Source organism: Neofelis nebulosa, chromosome 1, assembly GCF_028018385.1.
Source record: "Neofelis nebulosa isolate mNeoNeb1 chromosome 1, mNeoNeb1.pri, whole genome shotgun sequence".
In the NCBI taxonomy this organism is placed as follows: Eukaryota; Metazoa; Chordata; class Mammalia; order Carnivora; family Felidae; genus Neofelis; species Neofelis nebulosa.
The window spans coordinates 50,618,092-50,641,273 of NC_080782.1; the positions used below are offsets into that span (position 1 = coordinate 50,618,092).

At 38.3% G+C, this 23,182-nt stretch overlaps 1 protein-coding gene across 8 annotated transcripts in view; it reads right to left on the minus strand.

Annotated features, from left to right (window-relative positions):
* The window catches only part of EBF1 (EBF transcription factor 1), a 392,556-nt gene that overhangs the window by 58,671 nt on the left and 310,703 nt on the right, over window positions 1–23,182 (minus strand). For all 8 annotated transcript variants that reach the window (XM_058721706.1, XM_058721698.1, XM_058721690.1 and 5 more), the window contains exon 10: window positions 21,408–21,534. In XM_058721706.1, the coding sequence (XP_058577689.1) occupies window positions 21,408–21,534 (127 nt within the window). The remainder of the gene's footprint in view (window positions 1–21,407; window positions 21,535–23,182) is intronic.

The following is a 23,182-nucleotide window of genomic DNA, read 5'->3' on the forward strand; positions in this document are numbered from 1 at the left end:
AAGCTTTCATTCTGGCAGGCTCTTCGCCTTAGGCCAAATCTCAACCACAGCTAAAATTTCCCAGCCTCTGGAGACAAATGTTTGGGCTGTCTTCTGACCAAGTGTGAGATAGTTTTTTTTTTGTTGGTTTTTTTTTTTTTTTTCTGTTTATGAGATAGGCCACAGAGCCTTTCCCAGGATAATCAGTCATCTTGACTGGTGACCACAGGCAGAGGCAGACGAAACTGGGAGATTCTAGATCAATGGATTTGTTTTGTACAAATCACTGAACCCTACTGGGACAAATTTGATTTGGTTTTACTTTTTTTCCCCCTTTTTAACTGAATGATTTACTCATTCTTTAAGAGTTACTTTGAATATTTTTCTTGAACACAATCCTAATTAAAAATAATCTCTTGAACTATAAACATAATTTTCTAATTTTCTTTTTATTCACCCATTCATCAGTCTGTCCATTCAACAACTATTACTGGATTTTTCATTCTCCACCAGGCATTGTGCTTAAGGTGATCAAAATGCAAACTCTATTTGCCCAGCTGTCTTTTTTATTTTTTTCATTCTTCAGTAAACTTTTGGTAAATAAAGAAAATAAGGAATGAACTAAGTAGTGAAGAGGGCAAGCCAAAACAAGACAAATAAGCAGAGTAGAGTGAAATTTATGCATATGACATAGTTGAACACTCATACAAATTCTTAGGAAATTCTGCCACTGATTCAAAACGTGGCCCACTAATTCCCATGGCCTTGAGGTTGAGGTACCGGACATAAGAGAAACAGGTGGTGGGAGCTCTCTGTAAACAACATGACTTCAGACCCAGATGTTGAAAAAAGAAGATTAAATGGGCTCTTTCCACATACCCGTCACCTTTCCCAGGCTGAGCCAGGGGCTTGTCTCCTTGTGGCTAGACTAGAGCGGCACTTTGCTCAGCACTGACCCAGAGGTCACCGTGGTACAGATGGCAAAGCCACATCTGCTCACAGAATTTGAAAGCAGGAAGGGTCTCCGGTGACATCCAAGGCTTCAGAAGGCATGCATCCTATACTCTCCAAAGAGATGGTGGATGTTTGCTGAGTAACCCATAAGGCTCATTACAATGCCACCTTAATTATCTCCCTTTCGGACTCACCTTTGCACTTTCCTTTGTACAAATGTGTACAGCCTTCCTTCTAGTGCGTCAGGTAAGACCTCTGAGTGTCCCTCATTCTAACAGTCACTGAGGAAAGTATGGGATGAACTGAAATTTGGGAAATCGGACCCATTAGACTATAATCTCCACTGAGCTATAGTGGGGACTGTGTCCATCTTATACATGGTATCTCCAGTAACTAACACATGGACCAGGATTAATAAATATCTATTGAATGATCAAGGGGTAGTGCAACATTTCACAATACTTTTGTGCCTAAATACTGAAGATAATGCTGAATTCTCAGGACTCTGAAACCAGTCTGGTGGAACTCAAACCTTGGTTCTGCCACAGTCTAGTTGCATGGCCTTAAATAACTCCTCTTTGATTCAGTTTCTTCATGTGTAGAGTGGCAATAATAATAGTTCTTGTCTTATAGTGGGTTTTCTAAAAAATTAGATGTTTAAAAATATACCGTATCTTTAAAACAGCATATGGCATATAGCAAGTGCCTTTTAAGTGTCAGCAGCAATAGCCATTGTTATTTATTAATGAGAATCTGAGGACTCATTCAGTCAACAAACACTTTTTGAGCATTTACTCTGGATCAGGCATAGTACTAGGCACTAGAAATACACAGGTATACCAAGTAGAAATAGACTGTCAGAAAATCAATTCACAGATTGAGAACTACTTACAGTCATCAATAATAAGAACTACCATTTCTTGAGTCTTTAATGTGCACGTTTATAATGTGCTAAGTGCTTTACTCATATTATCTATTTTAATCACTGCAACAAACTAGTGAAGAAGATATGTTTATTTCCCCCATTATTCAGATAAGAAAACTGAGGTTTAAGCAGTAAAATAACCTGTCAAAGGCCAAAGAGCAGGGCTCTTATCTACCCATTCATTTTCTTTAACCCTCATTCATTCAACATCTACAGGTACTGCTGCATTCAAGATTCTGTGATAATGAGAGAGAACTAGTTGACACAAACAAATCACAGTGACAGCCACAAGTTTGTTTTTCAATAATCAGCCTATCTCAAATCAAAAGAAGCATACAACAGAGAGAGATTATAATAGATTAGCTATGAAAAAACATTTATCTTCATGAATGTGGGACAACAACACAAAATAACCAACAGCTCATTTTGACAAACTGTTTGTGAACAAGGATAAAATTCGTATTTTAAAAACAATTCAAATGCACCTGCCATTTAAAGGTATCAAGGATATAAAAAAAAACCCCAACAACATATGAGCTATTAGAAAAGTAATCTTAATATTCTTTTTAATTCAGGCACTACAGAAGCTAAGTAATCATTGTTGCAATTAATTGCTTTCTTGTTGCTTGCCACTTTCCTTTCATTACAGGAAATTAAAGGGTAGAAGCAAATTACACAATATATATTTATTCAAGCTGAGATGAGTTGACATCATTTATTGTATTTGTACTTCCCAAACACTGCCTGGTTATTCTTTTAAAACTAAAATTCCTCTAGCCCCAAACTGACTTAGCACATTCCCCGCAGTGATATACTTGATAATCATGACTCAAAAATGTGGAGCTAGAAGGGGCTGAGATAATATGTTGTCACTCCCATATTTATCACCACATTTCCTGAATCATCCAGCTTCGTAATGATGATTTCTTTCCATTCTTTGCACTGTTTGGCAACTACATGTTTTGTGAATACCTAAGAATGCTTATAAATATTCTCTTTCCTTGCAGCCAATAAATCTTTAAAATTAAAAGACAAAGTTAAAATGACTTCTGCACTTCAACAACGTCTCCACTAAATGTACCATATATCTCACAATTTCAATATTCACACTTTAAGACTCAGTGATGACTTTCAATCTCACTTTGTAAATAAAGAAAGAGGGGCATGCTTTGCAGTTTATTGAAAGCTATTTTGGGTGTTAGTCTTGATGGTTAGATGTTTTATTCTTTCTGCTTCTCCATCCTTCCCTCTCTACCCACCTTTATTGTCACCAGGCATGAGCCTCTTGTTCCACAGAATTTTCTTTTCTTTAGAGTTAGAAATGGACAAACATTATAGAAACAACAATTTCAAGGATCTGGTGCAATGACATGGATCAATGCTTATTGAAATTTCAGGATGCTCGATCTGCTGAGAACACAGTCAGCCAGTATGGCTCATATTTCTAGATAATGATCACAGAGTGAATGGAGGATGGGGTAGGGAAAGTAAAGCTTCTGGGCAAACGATAGCATGACTTTAGCACAGGGGACAATCCACAGATGCTTAGAAACAAAAATGTGTTTGTCTGCATGCCCCTGTGAAGGCTCCAAGTACTATCCATCTGTATAGTGTGTATATTCCATTGTATTAATTGCTACTCAAAGAAGCCCCTCCACCCTAACCATGTTCTACCTATCATCCCTCTTCTTTCTTTCATAACACTTCTTCCAATTTGAAAATTATCTCATTTACTACTTAACTTGTGCATTGCCTTCCTTCCCTTCTTAAAATAGAAGTGTCTTGAGGGCAAGAACTTCATGGGTCACAGAGCCTAGAGGATGCCTCAAACAGTAACAGGTACCAAAACTTTTTTTTATTAAATTGGAGTTTGAATATTATTGCACCCTCTCCACTAAAAAAGTAAGATGAGAGCAAAAAAAAAAAATCATGTCTCCTCAACATTATAGGATAATCTTAAAGTCTAGACAGAACCTAGAATTCTTCAGCGATGAAATACAGCCCACCATCTCCAGGAGTTACCGTGATGACTACACACATTGCAAGTTAATTTGTCACTTAACATCTTAGAAATTGTAGATAAATTTATAAATTCATGATTTGTGAGCACGAATTTCAACGTTTCAGGCTATACTAAAGATTCTTCTCAGAAACACTAATACTCCTGCCTAGTCCAAAAATTGTCTGAAAGTATAAAACCATGCCATGTGAAAGCTAAATCCAACATTTCCCATAGTCCAAATGGTATAAATGTATTGTTTTCAATTTAGTGACTTAAGAAGAAACGCAACAGATGCATGCTTCTTCAGCCAAGACAAGAATTCGTTCCAAACACAAGAACCCATTATATAAGATGAAGATCTGTTTGGTTCCCAAATGAACCACACAGCGTTGGAATTGTCATTAGCTACTATAAGGCAACGAAGAATTTATAAAAACAGACCCGATGTGTTATTAAGACCAGGCCCTGTGGCTTTCAGGCAATATAGATTTCTGAGCTATTTATTTATTTATTTATTATTATTATTGCGGGTCCCACTGTCCCAGCTGCAACAATCCAAACTCTGCAGGGCCCATGTAACAAGGCGATGGTATCTGAGAAATAATGAGCGAAGGAATGCTGTTCTTTCTTTCAGAGCAATCTCAGGTGCGATCTTATACCGTAAAGGACTGGATCAATACTCCCAGCAGCAAGCCGCTCGATACCCCCTGAATTATTGCTTCATTTTTCTTCTTATTATAGATGAGTTGTGTTATTATTTTCCCCAAATCGATATTTTACAACCTTTTTTATCCGTTTCTCCATAAATTTTGTGATTACTTTAAACTGGGAATTCCGGTACACTAAATAAGATGCAGTATCTGAAAGGGACGGAATGTACTGACATGTTTTTTGTTTTTGTTTTTGTTTTACTCTTTTAGACACAATGCCTTGTTTAAAGGCACATCATAATCAATAGCCAAAGCAACGTTTTCACGGAGAAAAGTTTAACATAACCCTGTGCTTGCAAAATGAAAGTGCAAATCCTTTAAAATATCAGCAGCCCAAACAACACAAAGCTGAAAAACACAAAAGGAGGCTCCATTGATCAGCACTTTGCATCTGAAATTTCATTCCTAATGCTTCTTCTCCCCTCCAGTTAAAGGGCCAATGCAATTCCCTTAAATTGTTTCTCACAAAGGAGATAACTCTATGCACCTTGGAGAGATTTAATTGGCTTCTATAGCTGTCTCCTGCTAAGTGTTTAAAACATCAGCAAATCAAATCATGTAAACTCATACCCTGTTCTGCTGTCGGTTTGCTCCAAGCTTGATTATTTAGATGTTAACATTAGCAGCGCCTACACTTAACAAAAGAGATCGGGAATATAACTCCCTCCGTGAGTTCCGGGATGACTTGAGTTAATTCTATGCTTCCTATGAAATAATGTGTGTTATTTGGCAGGGAATGCTCAGTGGTAACTAAATAATCATTACAGTGCAGCCAGTGGTAATTACATGGTAATTCACATTAACTTCATAATAAGCACTGTATTTTTCACTATATCCATCTGAGAATGAAGCAGAATCATAGTCTTTCATTTCTTTTTAATGCCACCCAAAATAAAAATAAAGTAAAATCACTTTAAGGGCAGGAGGACAAGGAATATAACCCTGATGAGTTAGGCTACAGATTTCATTAAAGAAATACTTAAATCCATTAAGTCTAATTAGACATGACATCTCAGAATTCACAAACAGTAGTTCTAATAAACTCATTAAAAATTTTTGGTGGCTTCTTTAGAAAATGGGAGAATATTATATTATAGGCTGTTATATTACATTAAGGTTTTATAATTTTATATGGGCTCTTCTCTTTTTATGTAAAGGCCTACGAAACTTTATAAGAATAGTTCTGCTTAAATCAATGAGTCTTAAACAACAATGTGCTTCTTGTAACATGTACTTAATAATGCAATAAACTATTCTAAGTAGTTTAGAATAAAATGGGAAGCACTTCATTCTGGTGGGCTAAAAGGTATCAGGATCTAGGGACTCAATTCCTTACAGCATTGCAGTATACGATTTACACTCAAATCTCCATTTACATACATGTTATTTAATTTGAGCAATTATGAAGTCCTGAAACTGCTTTTCCATTACAACCTGGACCTGTGAAAGGATTCACACAATGAATGCATCATATATATAAATATACGAAAAGAATTCTGAAGAGAAGAAAGCAGTGGGAACAACTTTAATTGAGTACTTATATTAGTGGATTAAATTAGGTCTGCTTTTAAATGAGCCACCCTTAATTAGCTGCAGTTAGGAAAGTGGAATTAATATATTTTACATTTTACTCTACTCATTACATTTAGCAGCAATGGACATCTGGCCCTTTTTCTTTTGCTTTTCGCCAACAATTGAGTGCCTTTTTAGGAAGGTTTGAAGAAAAATCTATTTGAATTCTAATACAAGTCCCGTACAAGGTTTAGAGCAGATTGCCCTTATGAGATCTGAACTATTTATTTATTTATATATTTTTTTATGAACTGGGTACACTATTGGTACAGTGATACCCTCCTCACTGATTACTGCAGGACAGGCCTGACCACAATTCATGCATTCATCCATTCACTGTCAGCCAGTCAAGCAGCAAAAAGTAGCTAAAACTCCTCACTGTGCCAGGTGCACAGCAGAGATCTCTGCTTGGCAGGTTTTAATCTTGTCCCTGATTGCCACCATCATGCAAGTACCTCTCTCTTGATCCTTATGATGATGATTCTGCCTCCAAAGCCACTAAGCAGAAGATCACTAAATGCAACAAAGCTTAACACATCTTATCTCCTCAAGGACCTCAAGGAACTGAGATTTAAAGTCAAAATGGAAGGGTCCACAGATGCCCTGTGGCTGGAAATGAATTGCTCCCATCAATTCCCATAGGCGCTAGGTCATGAGAGCATGCTAGTGGACAACATATTCAGGTGGACCCTGCCAAGTCCCTCCCTGATCTGGACCTTAGAAAAATGACCCTCCAGTCCCAATGAGGTCTCCCAACAGTTTTCTGGTGTCTTAACATCAGTCTCTCACAAAAAGAAAGGACTCCACTCTGTAGGACTCCAATTGCTTGACTCCACTTTGCTAATGGTGGAAGTGGCATTGACTTTTCTGCAAGACTTTGATGTACTTGGAGGCAAAGAAAAGCTCTTTCTTCTTTTGTCAACAGAAAGGCAAGGAATGTAAACAAACAGATCAGAACAATGATGTTTATGACATCATTTTTAGAAAACTGATTTTTAGAAAACTTTTTTAGAAAAACTGATCACATATTGGAGACCCAAGGAATTAAACATGCTCTACTATCTTACCTTTTCTTGGGAGTGTACTTAAAGATTAATGACCTTAAAGAATTCAAAAAGAGCCTGCCAAATGACTGTGGTGATGTTGGTTGAATGATTTCCATATACATTCAAAAATGCAATGCCTTTAAATATTCGCAAATATGGAAGGCAAGTCACAAAATAATGAGTAAATCCATTTTTTTGTGATTTGTTCTGGGGGCACCTGGGTAGCTCAGTTGGTTAAGCATCCAACTTTGGCTCAGGTCCTGATCTCACAGTTTTCATGAGTTTGAGCCCCCGCATTGGGCTCTGTGCTGACAGTGCTGAGCCTGCTTCAGATCCTCTGTCTCCCTCTCTCTCTGCCTCTCTCTCGCTTTCAAAAATAAATAATAAACATTAAAACAAACAAACAAATAAATAAATAAAATATGTGATTTGTTCTGGCTCTATAGGCAAATGAATCATGTGTTAGTTTGGGAAAGGCTCTTCCTTATTAGAGCATCAGCTGCCACTTCTGCAAAATTGGACAATTGGCCTAGGCTGTTTCTGAGGGCCTTTCCATCTCTAAAATTCAGAATTATGGAAGTATGTTCTCTGAAATCCTTTTTTGATAAGATGTACCACTAACTGAGCACTCACTAGATGCCATGCAGTATGCTGAGCTTTCCATATGCATCTAATCGAATCCTCACAGCAATCCTCTGAGATATAATCCCCATTTTACAGCGGAAAACAGAGCCTCAGAATGGGTAAGAAACTAGCTAGAAATTGACTGCACCAGGATTCAAACTGGGGTCTGCCTTGACTCCCAAGATCTATAGCCATACAAATTTTTTTATAACTAAATGAGCCTAAGGGGAATATATACAGTGTGATGACAAGCTCTTGGCTGACAGGCCAAAGGAAAGGATTCTGGTACAAAAATCTACTACCAGCTGAGTAACTTTAGCCAAGTCTTTTAAACTCTACAAGCCCGGTTTTCCTCATCTATAAAGAAGTCAACAATTTGGGTTAACTAGCTTATCTTTAAGGCTCACATTCCATAAATTTATTGCCAATTTCTCAGTCATTCCTTCACAGGTTCTTCTATTCATTGATTTGACTAATTTATTGAGCACTCCCACTCTGTGCTAGGTACTATACTAGACACTGAAATACTGTGGTGAACAAGACAGACAAGGGTCTTACTTCCATGGAGCTTATATTCTAGTGAGAGGCACAGACTATACATAAGTAAACAAAGAATCCAGATCATATCAGCTGATGGTAAGTGCTATGGATAAAATACATGTAATTAAAGTGTCAATGTTAGAAAGGCAGACTAAAACTCCAGAATCCCCCAGTCTAACTAGTGAATTATGTCCACAGAAAGCTTAAAAAAAAAAAAGTAGAGTAAAAGTAGTGTGAGTCCATTTTGTCGATGTAAAAAAATATGAGATACCATATAGGATAATCGATTACTTAGAGTAATAGAAATCTGATATCAGATCCATCATTAGGTGACCTAAATGACTTTAAACATACCACTTTAACTTTCTCTAAACTTCAGTTTTCACACTGAAAATGAAGCTAAAAATACCTGTTCTTCCTACCTCACAGGTTAACAAGAAAGAATTGAATGGAAAAGGCTTGGTCAACTGTAAAAACTGCACTGAAGTTAAGTTAACTTAATTACACAGACATAGAACAAAGATGAGCCATGCAGAAAAGCTCAACAGCCAAGCCCGTACTTTGGCTCTGACATATAACTTTCTGACAAGTCACATACTTTTTAAAATAATTTTTTTAATGTTTTATTTATTTTTGAGAGAGAGACAGACAGAGCACAGGTGGGGGCCAGGGGAGCAGAGAGAGGGAGACACAGAATCTGAAGCAGGCTTCAGGCTCTGAGCTGTCAGCACTGAGCCTGGTGCAGGGCTCAAACCCATGAACTGTGAGATCATGACCTTAGCTGAAGTCGGATGCTTAACTGATTGAGCCATCCAGGTGCCGCAAGTCACACAATCTTTTATTTTTTATGTTAATAATTTTATAAGTCTAATTTCCAAGCTTTTAAAATTTATTTTTTTTAATGTTTATTTATTTCAGAGAGAGAAAGAGACAGAGAATGAGCAGGGGAGGGGCAGAGAGAGAGAGGGGGACACAGAATCCAAAGCAGGCTCCAGGCTCTGAGCTGTCAGCACAGAGCCCGATGCGGGGCTTGAACTCAAAAACCATTAGATCATGACCTGAGCAGAAGTTGGACGCTTAACCAACTGAGCCACCAAGGCACCCCCAAGTTTCAAGCTTTTAGATGATACTCCTACATCTTCTGAGATAACCAGTGCAAATGTTTCATTTTTCTAGTCTTGAAGAAACTGGAGAAGTACAAGACCTATAAGCTTGTTCTGAACAGATCTTCCAGAGACACTTTCCTCCACCCAAACCTCTCAATAACCCCAAATATGCAACCCTGCCTCAGTGGATATTTTAAAAAATCAGTTAACACTGAAAGAGAACAATACACATGTGCAGAATTACTGGGAAAGCCTTACTCTTTGCAGGTATTTCAATGTTATATATAAATAATGATATTTGGCACTAAACAAGGATCTAAATTAACTCCATATTAACTGGGGGTCAGGACTTCCTGAAACAAACCACGAGCCTGATCCCAGGTGGCTCTGCCCAGCAGGTCAGGTCTTCCACCCAAGATGTAAAGAAGTGAACCACAGTTCACGTTACAGGAAAAAGATGAACATTTACATTTGGAGGCCAAAGAGCAGAGGGTACATGGAGAAGTCTGCTCTCCTGTTGTTGTTTCTGCCCTCAATTTAGGGAGTCCCAGCTTCTGTCTAACCCCTCACCACTGAGTACTTTTGGCAGAAACTGTTCAGCCTGACATAAATGGGCTGGCTTCCCCCTGCACAATAAGTACCCTGAATAATATGAGGTCTACTTAAGAGGGGGAGCATACTTTACCCAAATAAAAAATACTACATAGTATAGTATTCAATTCATACCAAGGATCACACTTGCATATGCCCCACCAATAGGAAAGTGCTGAAATGGAGAGAATATTCCTCTCAAAAAATCGTTCCCTTGTTCTATATTCAAATAATTTTAAAATCTCTCATATTATAAAGTTCTTTTCCAATTATGTTATTTTAAACTAAGTACGGATTGGGGCATGAAACAACCATATGCAATGGCAGTTTGGGGATGTATATACTGTCACCTAAAGAAGTTAGTCAAAACAAAAAGGAGAAATAGAAAATTAACATATATTTAGTAATTTTTCCTAGCAGATTGGCCTTTCAGTATGACAAGTGTTCCTCAAAACAAGCCTTTTAAAAATCAGTTTTTAAAACATAGCTGAAAGTGGTTATCTTTGGAGACTTAAATGATTTAAATATAGCAAATGGTTACTTTTGGCTTAGGATAAAATTTCCAGTGAAAGAATCATGCACAGATTTAAAAAGAGCTGCGTCTCCAACAACTTAGAGGCAAATATGATGGGATTTAAAATGGCTCTGGTTTTGATAAAAACAAACAAAAACGCGGATGTCAAAAATGGCTATGAAGAGTTTGAATAAAAGTGTAAACTTAAAAGTAGAAAAAGTTATATTTGTAAATGTTGTAAATTATGTGTGTGATTGTAAATAGGAATGTTACTAAATTAATATGTGAAATATTACAAGTAGACATTTGATAATTCACTAGTATCTATAAATATGTACATGTTTAATTTGTTCCTAAAACTGAAAAACTTTTTATTAGGAAAATTGGAGAATGCTTTATATTCAAGAACATGTTCTACTCTGGCATATACAAAGGTGAAAGTTCTATGAAAGAAAAAATGTGTCTATCCAACACAAGGGAATGACTAAGTAAATCATGATGCAGCCACAAAACAGACTATTATATACCTGCTAAAATGCATTTAGGAAGAATTTGAATTAACAGAGGAAATGTTTATTTTACAATTTAAATTAAAAGCAGGATGCAAAGTTATAAAAGCATGTTGTGATTTACTCTGATAAAAATTCATAAGAGTGACACAAAGAAAAATATTAGAAGAAAGATTTAAAAATATTGATAATGATTGTTTCTGAGGATTGGAATAATGGATCACTTCACTCTGTGTTTTTAAGATCTTCTGTATGAGTGTATATTATGTTCATAATGATTTGACTTGTTTAAAATACAGAAAGCTTCAGTTCCTGTCAGTCCTCACATGTTCTAGAAATACCCACACTCTCCCATCACCAACAATCAAATTTGAGGGAATCACGTAATTCCAAAAAGGAATGCGCTAACCTGGCTCCTCAGGAAATTTACAGTGCAGGCTCCACCAGGGTCCAAATTCTGGCTCCTCCTTTTATTAACTACATTACCCTGGGGAAGTCACTTCACCTTTCTAAGTTTTCTTATAAAATGAGCCAATAATAGAGCAGGCCTCACCCAGATTCTCAGGGTGAGGGTGGGGGGGGGGGGGAGAGGAAGGGAAGATGTTTTACATTTCAGTAACACTTAGAGGAAGAAGATTGAGAGAGACAACAGTGTAAAAAAAAAAAGTGTGGAAAAAGAGGAAATGATAAGATAAAATTGAAGAAAGGCTGTCAGAAAACCAGTAGAGAGAAAAGAGAAAAGAGGAGTTCAAAACTCTAGCAGGGAATGTTGCTATCCTGGGGAAGGGAGGTTGCAGGGAGGGGCCTAGATTTCCTACCTAATTGTTATAATTTTGGACTTGATTCAGTTTCAGAATTGTTAAGCCTCTTAGATGAGTTCCCATTTTTATTATGAAAAGTATGGTACTGCTTCACATGCCAGGGGAAAAATTCATGGAATTCATCGACCCTCGGGTGGTTCAGGTTGAAAACAAAGAACTCCACACTGTAGCTGAATGTGCGTTTGGGAGCTAGAACCAACCTCGGAGACATCGGGGCCTCTGAGGTAGGAGGCCCTCAGAGCTAGGTCCACTCACTTAATTGGGGTTGGCTGATGAGTCCCCACCAATGTGTACACCGAAGAATGTGCGTATAGGACTATTTACCTGTGCTGAGGTTTTCAGGAACAAAAAAAGATCAGAACCCAAATTCAAGGTATCTGTGCTACAACAAGATAAAGATATAGCTCATTATAAGATTCTACTAAGATGTGGAATGATTATTAAAGGCTAAAAATTGTTTTAAACTTATAACACCTTATTGTTTCCTACATATTAAGTGAAAAAACAAATTACCTAATATTATGTAAGTTATCACCCTATTTTGGTAATGAGGCAGATATATGCATAGGAAGAAGAAAGACATATGCCATTAAGAAATATTAACAGCTAACATTTATTGAGTGTTTATGTTTATACTGGTAGAAATGTGAGCAATTTCAATATTATCTTAATTATTTTTCTATCGGTACTTCCCAAATTATCTGAAGTCAGTATGTACGACATTGCAATAAAGAAAAACAAGTTTTAATGCTCTAGTGGGCGCCACATCACTTAGTTTACAACTAACAGAAAGACTAGCATCCACACCACTGCAAACATGGACGAATAAAACAGAAAATAATCCTCCACCAAACATTTGGAATAAATCTTCGAGAACGAGAAAAAGAAAAAAAAAAAAACAAAAAAAACGTGGTTTACTTACCCACCCCCACCTCCCACCCAGGATGTTAGAGAAAGTTTCAACATGCATAGTTAAAAAACTGAAGGGTTAATTTATCATGATGCTGGGTAAAAACAAAAACAAAAGCCTTGCAAACCTCAAAATAGTTTATTGGCTTTGAAAACCAAATCATGTTATATCATACTAAATAGATTAGAGGTTCAAGACTTTATAGTGTTGCATTATGTTGGCAAGAATACATATAAAGCTCAGTTCCTACCTTTATTGTTAATAGGTTTCTAATCCCTGACCAGAAATTTATAGTTTAGAAATGGCAACACATCTTAAAGATTAAAGATTAAAGCCATGTGACAAATAGTTCATGTCCCTTAATAACCAAATCACATGCCTTAGATTGGGGAAGCTTATCTGCCTTTTCCTTCTATATGGTTTCATTGGTAGGAAATACTTTATATCCCTATTACATGAATGATGAATGGGACCGTTGGTTATGGTCTGTTATTTGCCTGGCTGTAGTCAATATGTTTTCTTTGGACAGGGATTTCTGTGATTTATCTCTCTCCCGGCCTTATCACTTATTAACTCTGGTAGACAGGAAAAAGCCAAGGTTGTATATAAGGCCTAGTGGCCATTTAGACCTCTAATGTCAGTGAAAATATCCCTTTTAATGATCCTGTTACACTAGCTACTCAAGTCCTGATTACACTCCACTCCAAATAGGAAATAAAGGTCATATTTCTTGGAAAGTATGTACGTAAAATATGCAAAATAATATGCTTCCTTCAGACCAGCTTTATTCTTTGCAGAAACGGCTTTCATTTTATAGATGTCACAGAAGTACAATGGGTACTTTTAGTGATTCTTGTTGCTGTTGTCCCCATTATGGCACCAACAGTGTTTAACTTCACAAATGCCAGAGGGTTCAGGATCACCTGAACCTGATATATCAGATCAGGAGCAATCACATTTTGTGAAAAAACTCCCTTCAGCAGAGGAGTGAGGCTTGGGACTTGCCCTCTGGATTGCAAAAGCAAAAAGAATAAATATTCCCTCTGCCTTGAATTCTTTTCTTTGTGTGTAAATGGCTCATTTGGAGTAATATTCAAGACATGTGGACAGGAGCAGCCTGTTAATTTTTCTTTCTTCTTGAATCTTTTCCAATTAGGACACCGCTAAGGCAGAACTGCTAGTCAAGTGTTCATTACACAGCCCTCTCTCAGCTGAATCCTAAGTGAAAACAATCTGATATAAGAGAAAACACATTCTTGCCTTCCTTTCCCTGATTCTTCCTGAGTTTGCTTAGGCCTGTCTTTCTAACAATTAACATATGTGTAGAATATGACCCTTTGCAGAACATTTTCATGCCCATTCTTTCCTTCACTGATACTCACAAGACCATTGGGATGCCCAAAGGAGGGATGGCCCCTCCCTCCATTAAGCTGAGGAAGCCAAAAGCCTGGTAGCATTAACCCCTCTCTCTCTCCCTCACCCCTACAGCGAACCCATCTCTAGGTCCCGTCTATGTCGTCCTCAATACCTCTTGAATTTTCTCACTTTATTCCATCTCCACCCATTACCACCCAAATCAAAGTCACCAAATCTCCCTCCTAGACTACTGCAATGATCTCCTAACAGGTCTCCCAACATCCATTCTGGTTTTCTAAGTGCCATCCAGACAGAGAGTTTTGCTTTTGTTTTTTCCAAAATGCAAATCTAGTCATGTCCATTGTCATTTCTGACACTTCAAGGACTTCCCATTGTTTTTAAGATGGCAACTAAAGTCCTCCTCTCCTTATGACTTATAAGACTTTGCATAGGCTTGTCCCTGACCACTTCTCCCGCCTTTTTTGTCACCGTTCTCCTCTCTCTTAATTCTGCAGCCTGACTGGAATTTTCCAGCCTTCCAAGATGCCACATTTGCTCTCATTCAATGCCTTCTTACATGTTCCTCTCTGCTGGAACACTCATTCTCTTTCCTCAACCCCACGCTTCTCCCACCCTTCACCTATTGCCAGGTTAACTCTTAATCATCCTTCAAACCTCAGCTGATCTCTTCCTAAGGAAAAATATCTCTAACTGACCATTTGGGGTTTCTTTGTTATATCCTTGTTATATGCTTGTTGGAACTCAGTTCCTGTTTTCCAGACACTTACCAGATTTGAAATAGTAACCTTATAAGTATCTACATTCCCTCGTAGACCATAATACCGATGAGAACAGGAATTGCATCTTATTTTGCTCAACACTGTTTTAGAATATTGCCAAAGGTTGTTTCAAACATTGCCTAGAATAGAACAAGCAATCCAGAAATATTTGTGAGTTGAATGAATGAACAACAGGGAGTGCTAAAATAATAATTAGAGGCCAGGTCTTTTGATTCCTACTCTAATGACTAGAAAGAAATAATTTCTTTAATTATGATGAAATATGGCACTTATTTAATACCAAAAAAAAATTTGTTCTTTGGATTTTCAAAAGGAACATTCCTATTATCTGCTTCTCTCTTTTTGAGTTTACTTTTAGGGAACACTCACACTGTACCAGGCACTATTAGCCCTGTATTACATATACTGACCCATTCCCTCCCAGATATAGGTACTATTAAAAGATTCCTATTTTACATGAGAGAAAATGAAGAATATTTATAATATGGAGCCAGCCCTATTTTTTTCTTTAACAGAAATTCCAACTACTGTGTTCTCCTGCATGTAAAACTTCAAGTAAAAGGGGATAGATTCTTAATTAACAGCTCTTATTTACATTCCATGTCATCCAGAGCACAAAAATCAATGAGGACCCATTGATCCTGGCAATATGTCAATCAATTATTAGAGAACATCTATTGCAAGTAAGATATGAGTCAAGTTGCTTCAACACAGTGTACAAAATAGTATAAGATCAGGGAAGGGTAATCCTTTTCTCATAGAGCTTGTAGACTTTTTGTAATTTGTGTACCTAAGAACAGAACAAGAGATCTAAAGACACAAGGAAGGGAATAAATAAATGAATGGTCTAATAAGCACATGCAACAAAAGAGATCCAAGGATATAAACTTTTCTAGTCAATCAAGATGAGCCATAGGGAACATCAAGTCTCCTAGTGCAATTGACTCATTTTACATTGAGGAAACCGGAAAGTGGAGCATGGAAGCAATTTGTCCCACATCTCAGAGCCAGTTAGCAGCAGAGCTAGTGTTGCCAGGCCTCCTCTATCTCAGCCCAGTGCTCTGCCCACTATACTAAAATGGCCAGAGAATACTGCAGAGGGGAAACAGAGTCTGAGCCTGATCCTATAGGGGAATTACCCTGTCCAGAATTGCTAAATATGAAGTGACCTTGAAGCCTGATGAGGAGACTGGTTTGAGTGGAGCTGAGTACACAGGGAGCCATAAGCTTCGTCAAGCATAGGGGTTGGGCCACATCTCACATACAGTGGGCAAAAGGGGAAGCCTTCTCTGCAGGGTAAAGCTATGACAGTGGCTTTCTGGAAGCCTGATCTGACAATGAATTAGTGTAAGAAGAGGCCACGGAACATGAGATGCATTAGGTACAAGCTCTTTACTTCTGCCCTATAACTGATAATTTTGTTTATCCCCAGGGTGGCAGCCTTCATTTGTGGAGGAGCGTTTCAAGAACTAGAAACAGAGTCTTCTGGCCTTGAACCTTTTGAACCTGGAGTTGAAGCAATTATAGCCTAAACACCTTTGAAAGGGCTGGTGATAGACTATACCCATGTTACTATGGCCTCCAGAGGAAGGGCTGAAATTTGAATGGAAGCAAAAAGACAAGTATGTGTTTTTCCTGAAAATTCAGCATCAGAGAACATTATAAGTCAGGGCTGCCTTATAAAAATATTTATTGTTTGAGGCTATTCCCGAGAAAGTATTTGTTGTATCAAAATTGTTATATTCATATTTATAAATCTCTTTTTCTTGCTACCTTATTCATACTTTGCTCTTTTTATTTGTGGTTGGTTAGTGCTACTTGTTTCTTTTATTTATGGATGTCTACAGTTTTGTTACTAAAATCCCTAAAGGACATTTCTTAGCCCTCTAGGAAATGATGGTGAAGATAAAAAATATATGTAAAATATCTACACCATGGTAGGGACTCCGCAACAAAAGAAAAGATTAATGAACAATAGTAATGGCTATCATTTATTAATGGAAACTACTAGTATCTGGCTAGGTGCTCATACTAGCTCACGAAAGGTGCTTTACATACATTTCCCTGATACTAAAACGAACGCCGGTAAGGGATTATTCCCTTGTAAAAATGAGGCAACTGTGGTTCAGAACCATCACATGATGTCCCCAAAATAACCTCCATAGTAAGTGGTAGAGCTGAGCATTCGATCCAAACCCACCACCTCTTGAAACCAAGCCCTCAATCACTAGGCCATATTGTCTCCTTGGGAGTAAGAGAGAAAAGAATGGGAGGAGGAAAGAACAGGGGGAGAAGGGACGGAGGAAGAGAAAGGGAAGGAGAAGAAAACAAAAGGAATAGGGAGAAAAAAGGAAAACTTGGAAGACATGGCACATATCATCAAGTTCCACAGAGCTTATTTAGCCAAAATGGGCCCTCCTACATGCAAAGCTGTTTTGGGCAGGAGGTACAAACAGGAAGTATTTCCAGGAAGAATTTTTATTTCGAAGTTAATTCTGAGACTAATATACAGGGATGTGGGTTAGTCCTTCTACAGGGGCAGGAAGTTTGGTGAATAATCCTTAGACTGGCAAAACCTGGTGGTAGAATGATCTGAGAAGTGGCCTAACCCAAATCTGAGCTGGGACATGATCATTCCACTGGGGCTTTCACCATCTGGCAGAGCTGGCAGTCAACAGCTCTCCGTGCACACCTGAGCTAATCAGACACATCCTGATGGCTTATTCTTCTAGTCATTGTTTTCCCAAAGATAGGAGCCTTTCCCGTGGAGAAAGAACTGCAATGATGTAAAACTGCATTTGGATTTGGCCACTTCTTATCAAGAAAACCAACTCTAGAACTTTGAAGAAGCTTCTGAAGCCTCCTTGGAGTTCTTTATCAACTCCCAAGGTTACTTAAAGCTTAGCAGGAGAGATTACAATTCTAAAAGATCCAAGGCTCTTAAAAGATGTAACAACAGCAGGAAAACAAGCTGCAAGAACAACAAAGGTACTGGAGAGACCTCTTTCCACGGAAGTGGAGGTTTATCGTGGATTTACTTCCTATAGGTCTGACTGACCACACACTATTAGAGGGCTTTGAAAACAGTCCTGTCATTAGAAGGAAATGCTATTCCTTCTATTAGGAAACATTATTTAAAATTTAAAGTCATCTCTGCCCTGAACTTACATAAGAATAACTGGACATGATAAATAAGATCTGGGAAGTACTATTTGTTCTGCTCAACTTGGGATTCGCTTTGCTCCCTCACTGGGCAAACACAGAGACCTGCACATCTGGTGACTAAGAATGCCTCCTGCGTCCCTGATCTGAAGAACCAATGATGGAGAGCAGCGTTCACACTCCTTATAAGTGGAGCCAGCTTGCAGGCAATCTGTGTTTAGACAAATCCTTTCCTCCTCCCCCAAAAGTCTGCCTTTATTTGCATAGATTAGGCCATGCTGTTCCTGGCTCAATTATGGATTCTTAGAGACTTCGACATATACACACCCAAACTCCCTCACACACTCAGAAAACTGCAACAAATTCTTAAGTTTGGGTTGTGAGGTTCAGTCCTAGGATATCCCCATCCCCCCCTTTTTAAGGGAAAAATTCCAAGTGCCATTCCACCAAGAAACAGTAGGGTTGGCTTACCCCATCCAAAAAATCAAGTTTCACACCTTGAAATGCTATGGAAGTTAAAGAAAATGAAGTGGGAGCTTCTGCAGGCAAATAGAAAAGGACTGCTGCACATTTACACTGACCTGAGTGGTTGTTCTGATACAAAGAACAGAAAGGTTTTATGACCCATCTCTGCCTTGGTTGGTAAGTGGTAACAAGGATGGAGGTAAACTGAGTAAATCACGGGCCAGCAGCACCAGCCATGAACAAGTGACCCTAGGTAGCAGCATTTAATGCTAATCAAGAAGCCATGTTTAGTTCACCAATTAAAAAAAATTCTCTTCTGCTGGAAATGATGTAATGTCACAGCAAGCTAATAGCCAACTCTATCAGTGGGGAAGTTTTTGTGTTAATTTCTTTAAAATTTTATTTTCCGACATGGAGAGAAGTTAAATTCTCTCCTAGAATACTTAAAAGACTAAGTCACTTTTCTATTTCCCACAGTTTGAGGCAAAATCAGCAAAAGTATTTTTTTATATGTTAAATTTCCTGCACACTTACACATGTGCATGCACACCAAGGATTTATCTCTCTTATCCTTAACTACTTTGCTAGACTTGCAAATCTGCCGCTTTTATCTTTGATCTTAATTCCCGTATGATACAGGTTTTCCAAGATGTGATTTCTTAAATTGATGGCAATTTTTTTTAATGGTTAAAAAAATTCCAAATCATAATGGGTCCCTAGCTATTTTCTTTTGAGAACTTAAGTAATTTACTGAGGATGATTTTTTTTTTTAACTTTTATGGCCAGGTGGCTCAAGGGGATATTTTGTTGAACACTGATTAAAAATAATTTCTTCTAAATGAGACCTGACCACAAAATGGAACCATTAATGGGCAGGGATGTTGTCACCAAAGCGGAATCATGCCTGATTGCCTCTTGTACCTCCTACCACACAAGCATTTTCTTCTTCTTCTTTTCCTTCTCCTTTTTCTTGTTCTTAATAGCAGAGTAAATAAGCAGCCAGCAAGGCCTAAATGTTTTTGGCCAAAAACAGAGTCCAAACTCCTCAGAGAAAACATTTGGCCTCTGTGGTTTTGTAATATGTTCCAGAACACCGAGTTCAGTGAGGAACATTGTGAAAAACTCCCATCCATCGGAATGATGGTGGGGAATGTTACAGTATCAGAAGTTTCAATTGGTCCTTTTCCTGCAGGCCCATAATGAGGCTTGTAAAAAAAAAATAGTGCTATGTGGAAGTTCTCATGGGAAAAATGAATGGCAAGAAATCCTAGCTTTAAAAGAAACAGCTAATCTGCTAGTTTGATTGTTCTTCAAAACTTACACTGAACCAATGAGCCTAATTAAAAACACTTGGCCTACTTCTATAAAGCATCATAGCTTTCTCTATGCTTCGTTTGTATACACCACAAAACTCCAGATAGACTATTATTTTTTCAAGTGCTCACTAACAAAGTGCTGACTTTGTTGGGATGGCTGAGCTAATTTCTTGAACTCAGTGTGAAACCTTAGCTAAACAAAATTGTGGTAATTTTCCTTAATTTGTAAAAGTGATTGGAGTGCAAACAAAATTTTCCTCTTGGGTCAATCCTATAATTTTCAATTAACTAAAACTAATCGTCAGGCAGGCACCAAACCTGCATTTTGTTTAAAGGGCTGGGAGGCATTTCCAAGGGTCAGGATGCATTAATTGTTTTTATAATTTTGAGAGAGAAGGAAAGAGAGAGAGACTAAGAAGCATAGTTGGTTTTATCCCTAGTACTAAAATACAAAAGGAAAGATGCTTTGAGGTAAAATGTTACAGCAAAATAAAAGTTGTCCATTTAACTGTATGGTTATAATTAGGATGTGCTAACAGAGTTATCTCTTCACTGTCCTGGAGCCTCTTTGTGTGAGAGCAACTTATGCTCTATACTTAATCAGGCCTTGTGGTCGTCCATTGAATGAAGACGGAAACGTGGGACAAGTTCCTGGAGACAGTTATGCAGGAATGACAATACAAAGCAGAGGGCCTAGAATGTCACTTCTCCCAGTGTGGTCCCTGGACCAAGATCACCAGCCTCACTTAGGGGCTTGTAATAAATGCAGGGTCTTAGGTCCCACCCAGAGCTACTGAACCAGCATCTGAATTACAGAAAGATCCGTGGGTGTTTGGCTAGCACATTGTAATCTGAGGCTCTCCTAAAGTACACACTGGACCCTTAGGCTGCATACTTGCATTTCCCCAGGGAACCTGCCTGTTTCTCTCCATCTGTTGGGTGATCAATTCACATTCACTCTGCAACCCTAGCTTCTTACCACAAGGCAGGTCCATGTGCAAAGACTGTTTGGGGAGGGCAAAATGCAGTTTACAGGAGAAGAAAGTGCCAACTCAGAATGGAATACGAAAACTACCAATTCTCTTTAACACAAATGCGATGACCAGGCTAGAAGAAAGTTGTACTGCACTAAAGCACATCCCTAACTCCATAAAGCAAATAAACCACAACACAGATGGCTTAACATCCAGATAGACTGAGAATTGTCTAGAACTTCTTCCCCCTTTCTTATTTCTCATGCTGCTTCTTCAGGTATCCAACCACTTATTTCTACTGATCCTGTCGTTCAACATGAACACCCAGATGAAATCTTCAATAATGATGATAACAACAATAATAATAATAGCAGCAAGACGTGTAATCATATATATGGTGAAATGGACAAAGAAAGAGGGTCTTGGAAACTAGATTTTAAAATAAAATGCACACGTATACATGTAAGATAAAGTAAAACACTCACAAGGCCAAGGAAAAGCTCTGTGTCCACCATCTGCAGTGGTTCTTACCTGTGTAAATGAATCTTCCTGGTGTCCCTTTGCAGAACTGTTTCGACTTGTAGGACAAAGTGACTTCTACAACACCAGGGATGTGCCGAGGAGGGGTCTGCACACGGATGGCATGAGGAGTAATCAGCTAGGGAAGACATGGGGGAGAAAACTGTCACTGCAATATGTAAAGGACTCATTTCACAGCCTTCCTATCAGCTCTCAATAAACATAGCTTTAAAACACATAATTAACCTGTTAGTGTTTACATACTATCTTGATGGAACCTGTATCAAAGACACTGACAACAATATTTATAAGCTCTCTGAGCACAGCCACAACAACTTTATCTGAGTTTCCCTACAGAACAGGCACTCTGCTTCCTGGTTTGAAAAGTGAACATGGCCTAATGGAATGATTCATCCACTACAGGATATCCTTTGGAAAATCTCTGTTTGAGGCAGAGACCCAAATCAGAGCTGAGCTCTACCATGCCTCTCCAGAAGTGGGTGGGCCTGGTGTTTGAACTAAGCCCTTAAACATGTGGAAAACACAGAAGTAGGAAATCAGTGGGCCAAGGCACTCTGATTAGCTGCAGAGCACACGTATGAAATACCCCTAAAGACCATTTGGTGCATTAACTACCAGAGGCACAATCAAAGAGCTTTTAAGGGGAAACCAAAGAATCTGCCTCCCTGGAATAGCTTAGAGATCTGGCAGAACTAAGGACTGTCCATAAAAGGGAAATGGAAGTTTGGGGAGGGGGCTGCAGAATGATCACTGGTCTATAATGCAATGCCACGTGCACAATGAGAAAGTTCATTTCTGAACCCTGCTGGCAATCAGATTACACTGAGAAGCAGAATTTATTTTTTTATTGCTCTTATCTTTGCTTATATAACTGAAATGTTATTAATGGCCATAAAACTGGCATTATCTGGTTCTTTGAAAAATCCAGCTCTGGTATTTGACTGGTTGACCTCTGATGGTGCTGGATTCTACATGTTCGCTCTCTGTGGTATCTGCATCTGCCCACTTCTTGATTCATATCAGGTTCATTTGATTCAATATTTTTTGGTCCTGAGTCAGTATATAATGGATTATCGCTTGAGTTTGTACTAACTTATGTTATGGGGATAACTTAGAAAATGCTTTTGTTTTAATGTGCAAACCAGACCAAATTCAAATTTATTTTCCCAGAGAATTACAGGTAACACTATGAAAGAACCACATGTGACACTATAAGAATCAAGGTGTCAGCCCCTGGGTCCCACCCGGGTAAACCGTCCTAACACCAAGTCCTAGGGAAAAGAATCTGAGAAAGTTGCTACTGTGAAAGTCCACAAGTAATTTCTGTCAAATGCTCATTCTTGAAACACAAACAAAGGCCATCTGCATAAAAATCATTTTAACTTAGTATTTAGAAATGTCTACTCCAGGGCACCTGGGTGGCTCAGTCAGATAAGCATCAGACTCTTGATCTCTGCTCAGGTCACGACCTTGCAGTTTGTGATATCGAGCCCACATAGGGCTCTGTGCTAACAGCATGGAGCCTGCTTGGGGTTCTTTCTCTCTCTCTCTCTGCCCCTCTCCCACTCATGCTCTCTCTCTCAAAATAAATAAACTTAAAAAAAAAAAAGAAAAGAAAAAGAAATGCCTATCCTTTTCCACAGAATGTGTGAAGCCCTGGTTTATTTGCTGAAGACACAGAGAAGATATTTCAGTAAGATCATGCTTCTGTGGAACGCCTAGAGACCTAGTTCATATCTATGGCTAAGAGTTTTGAATGACTAAAG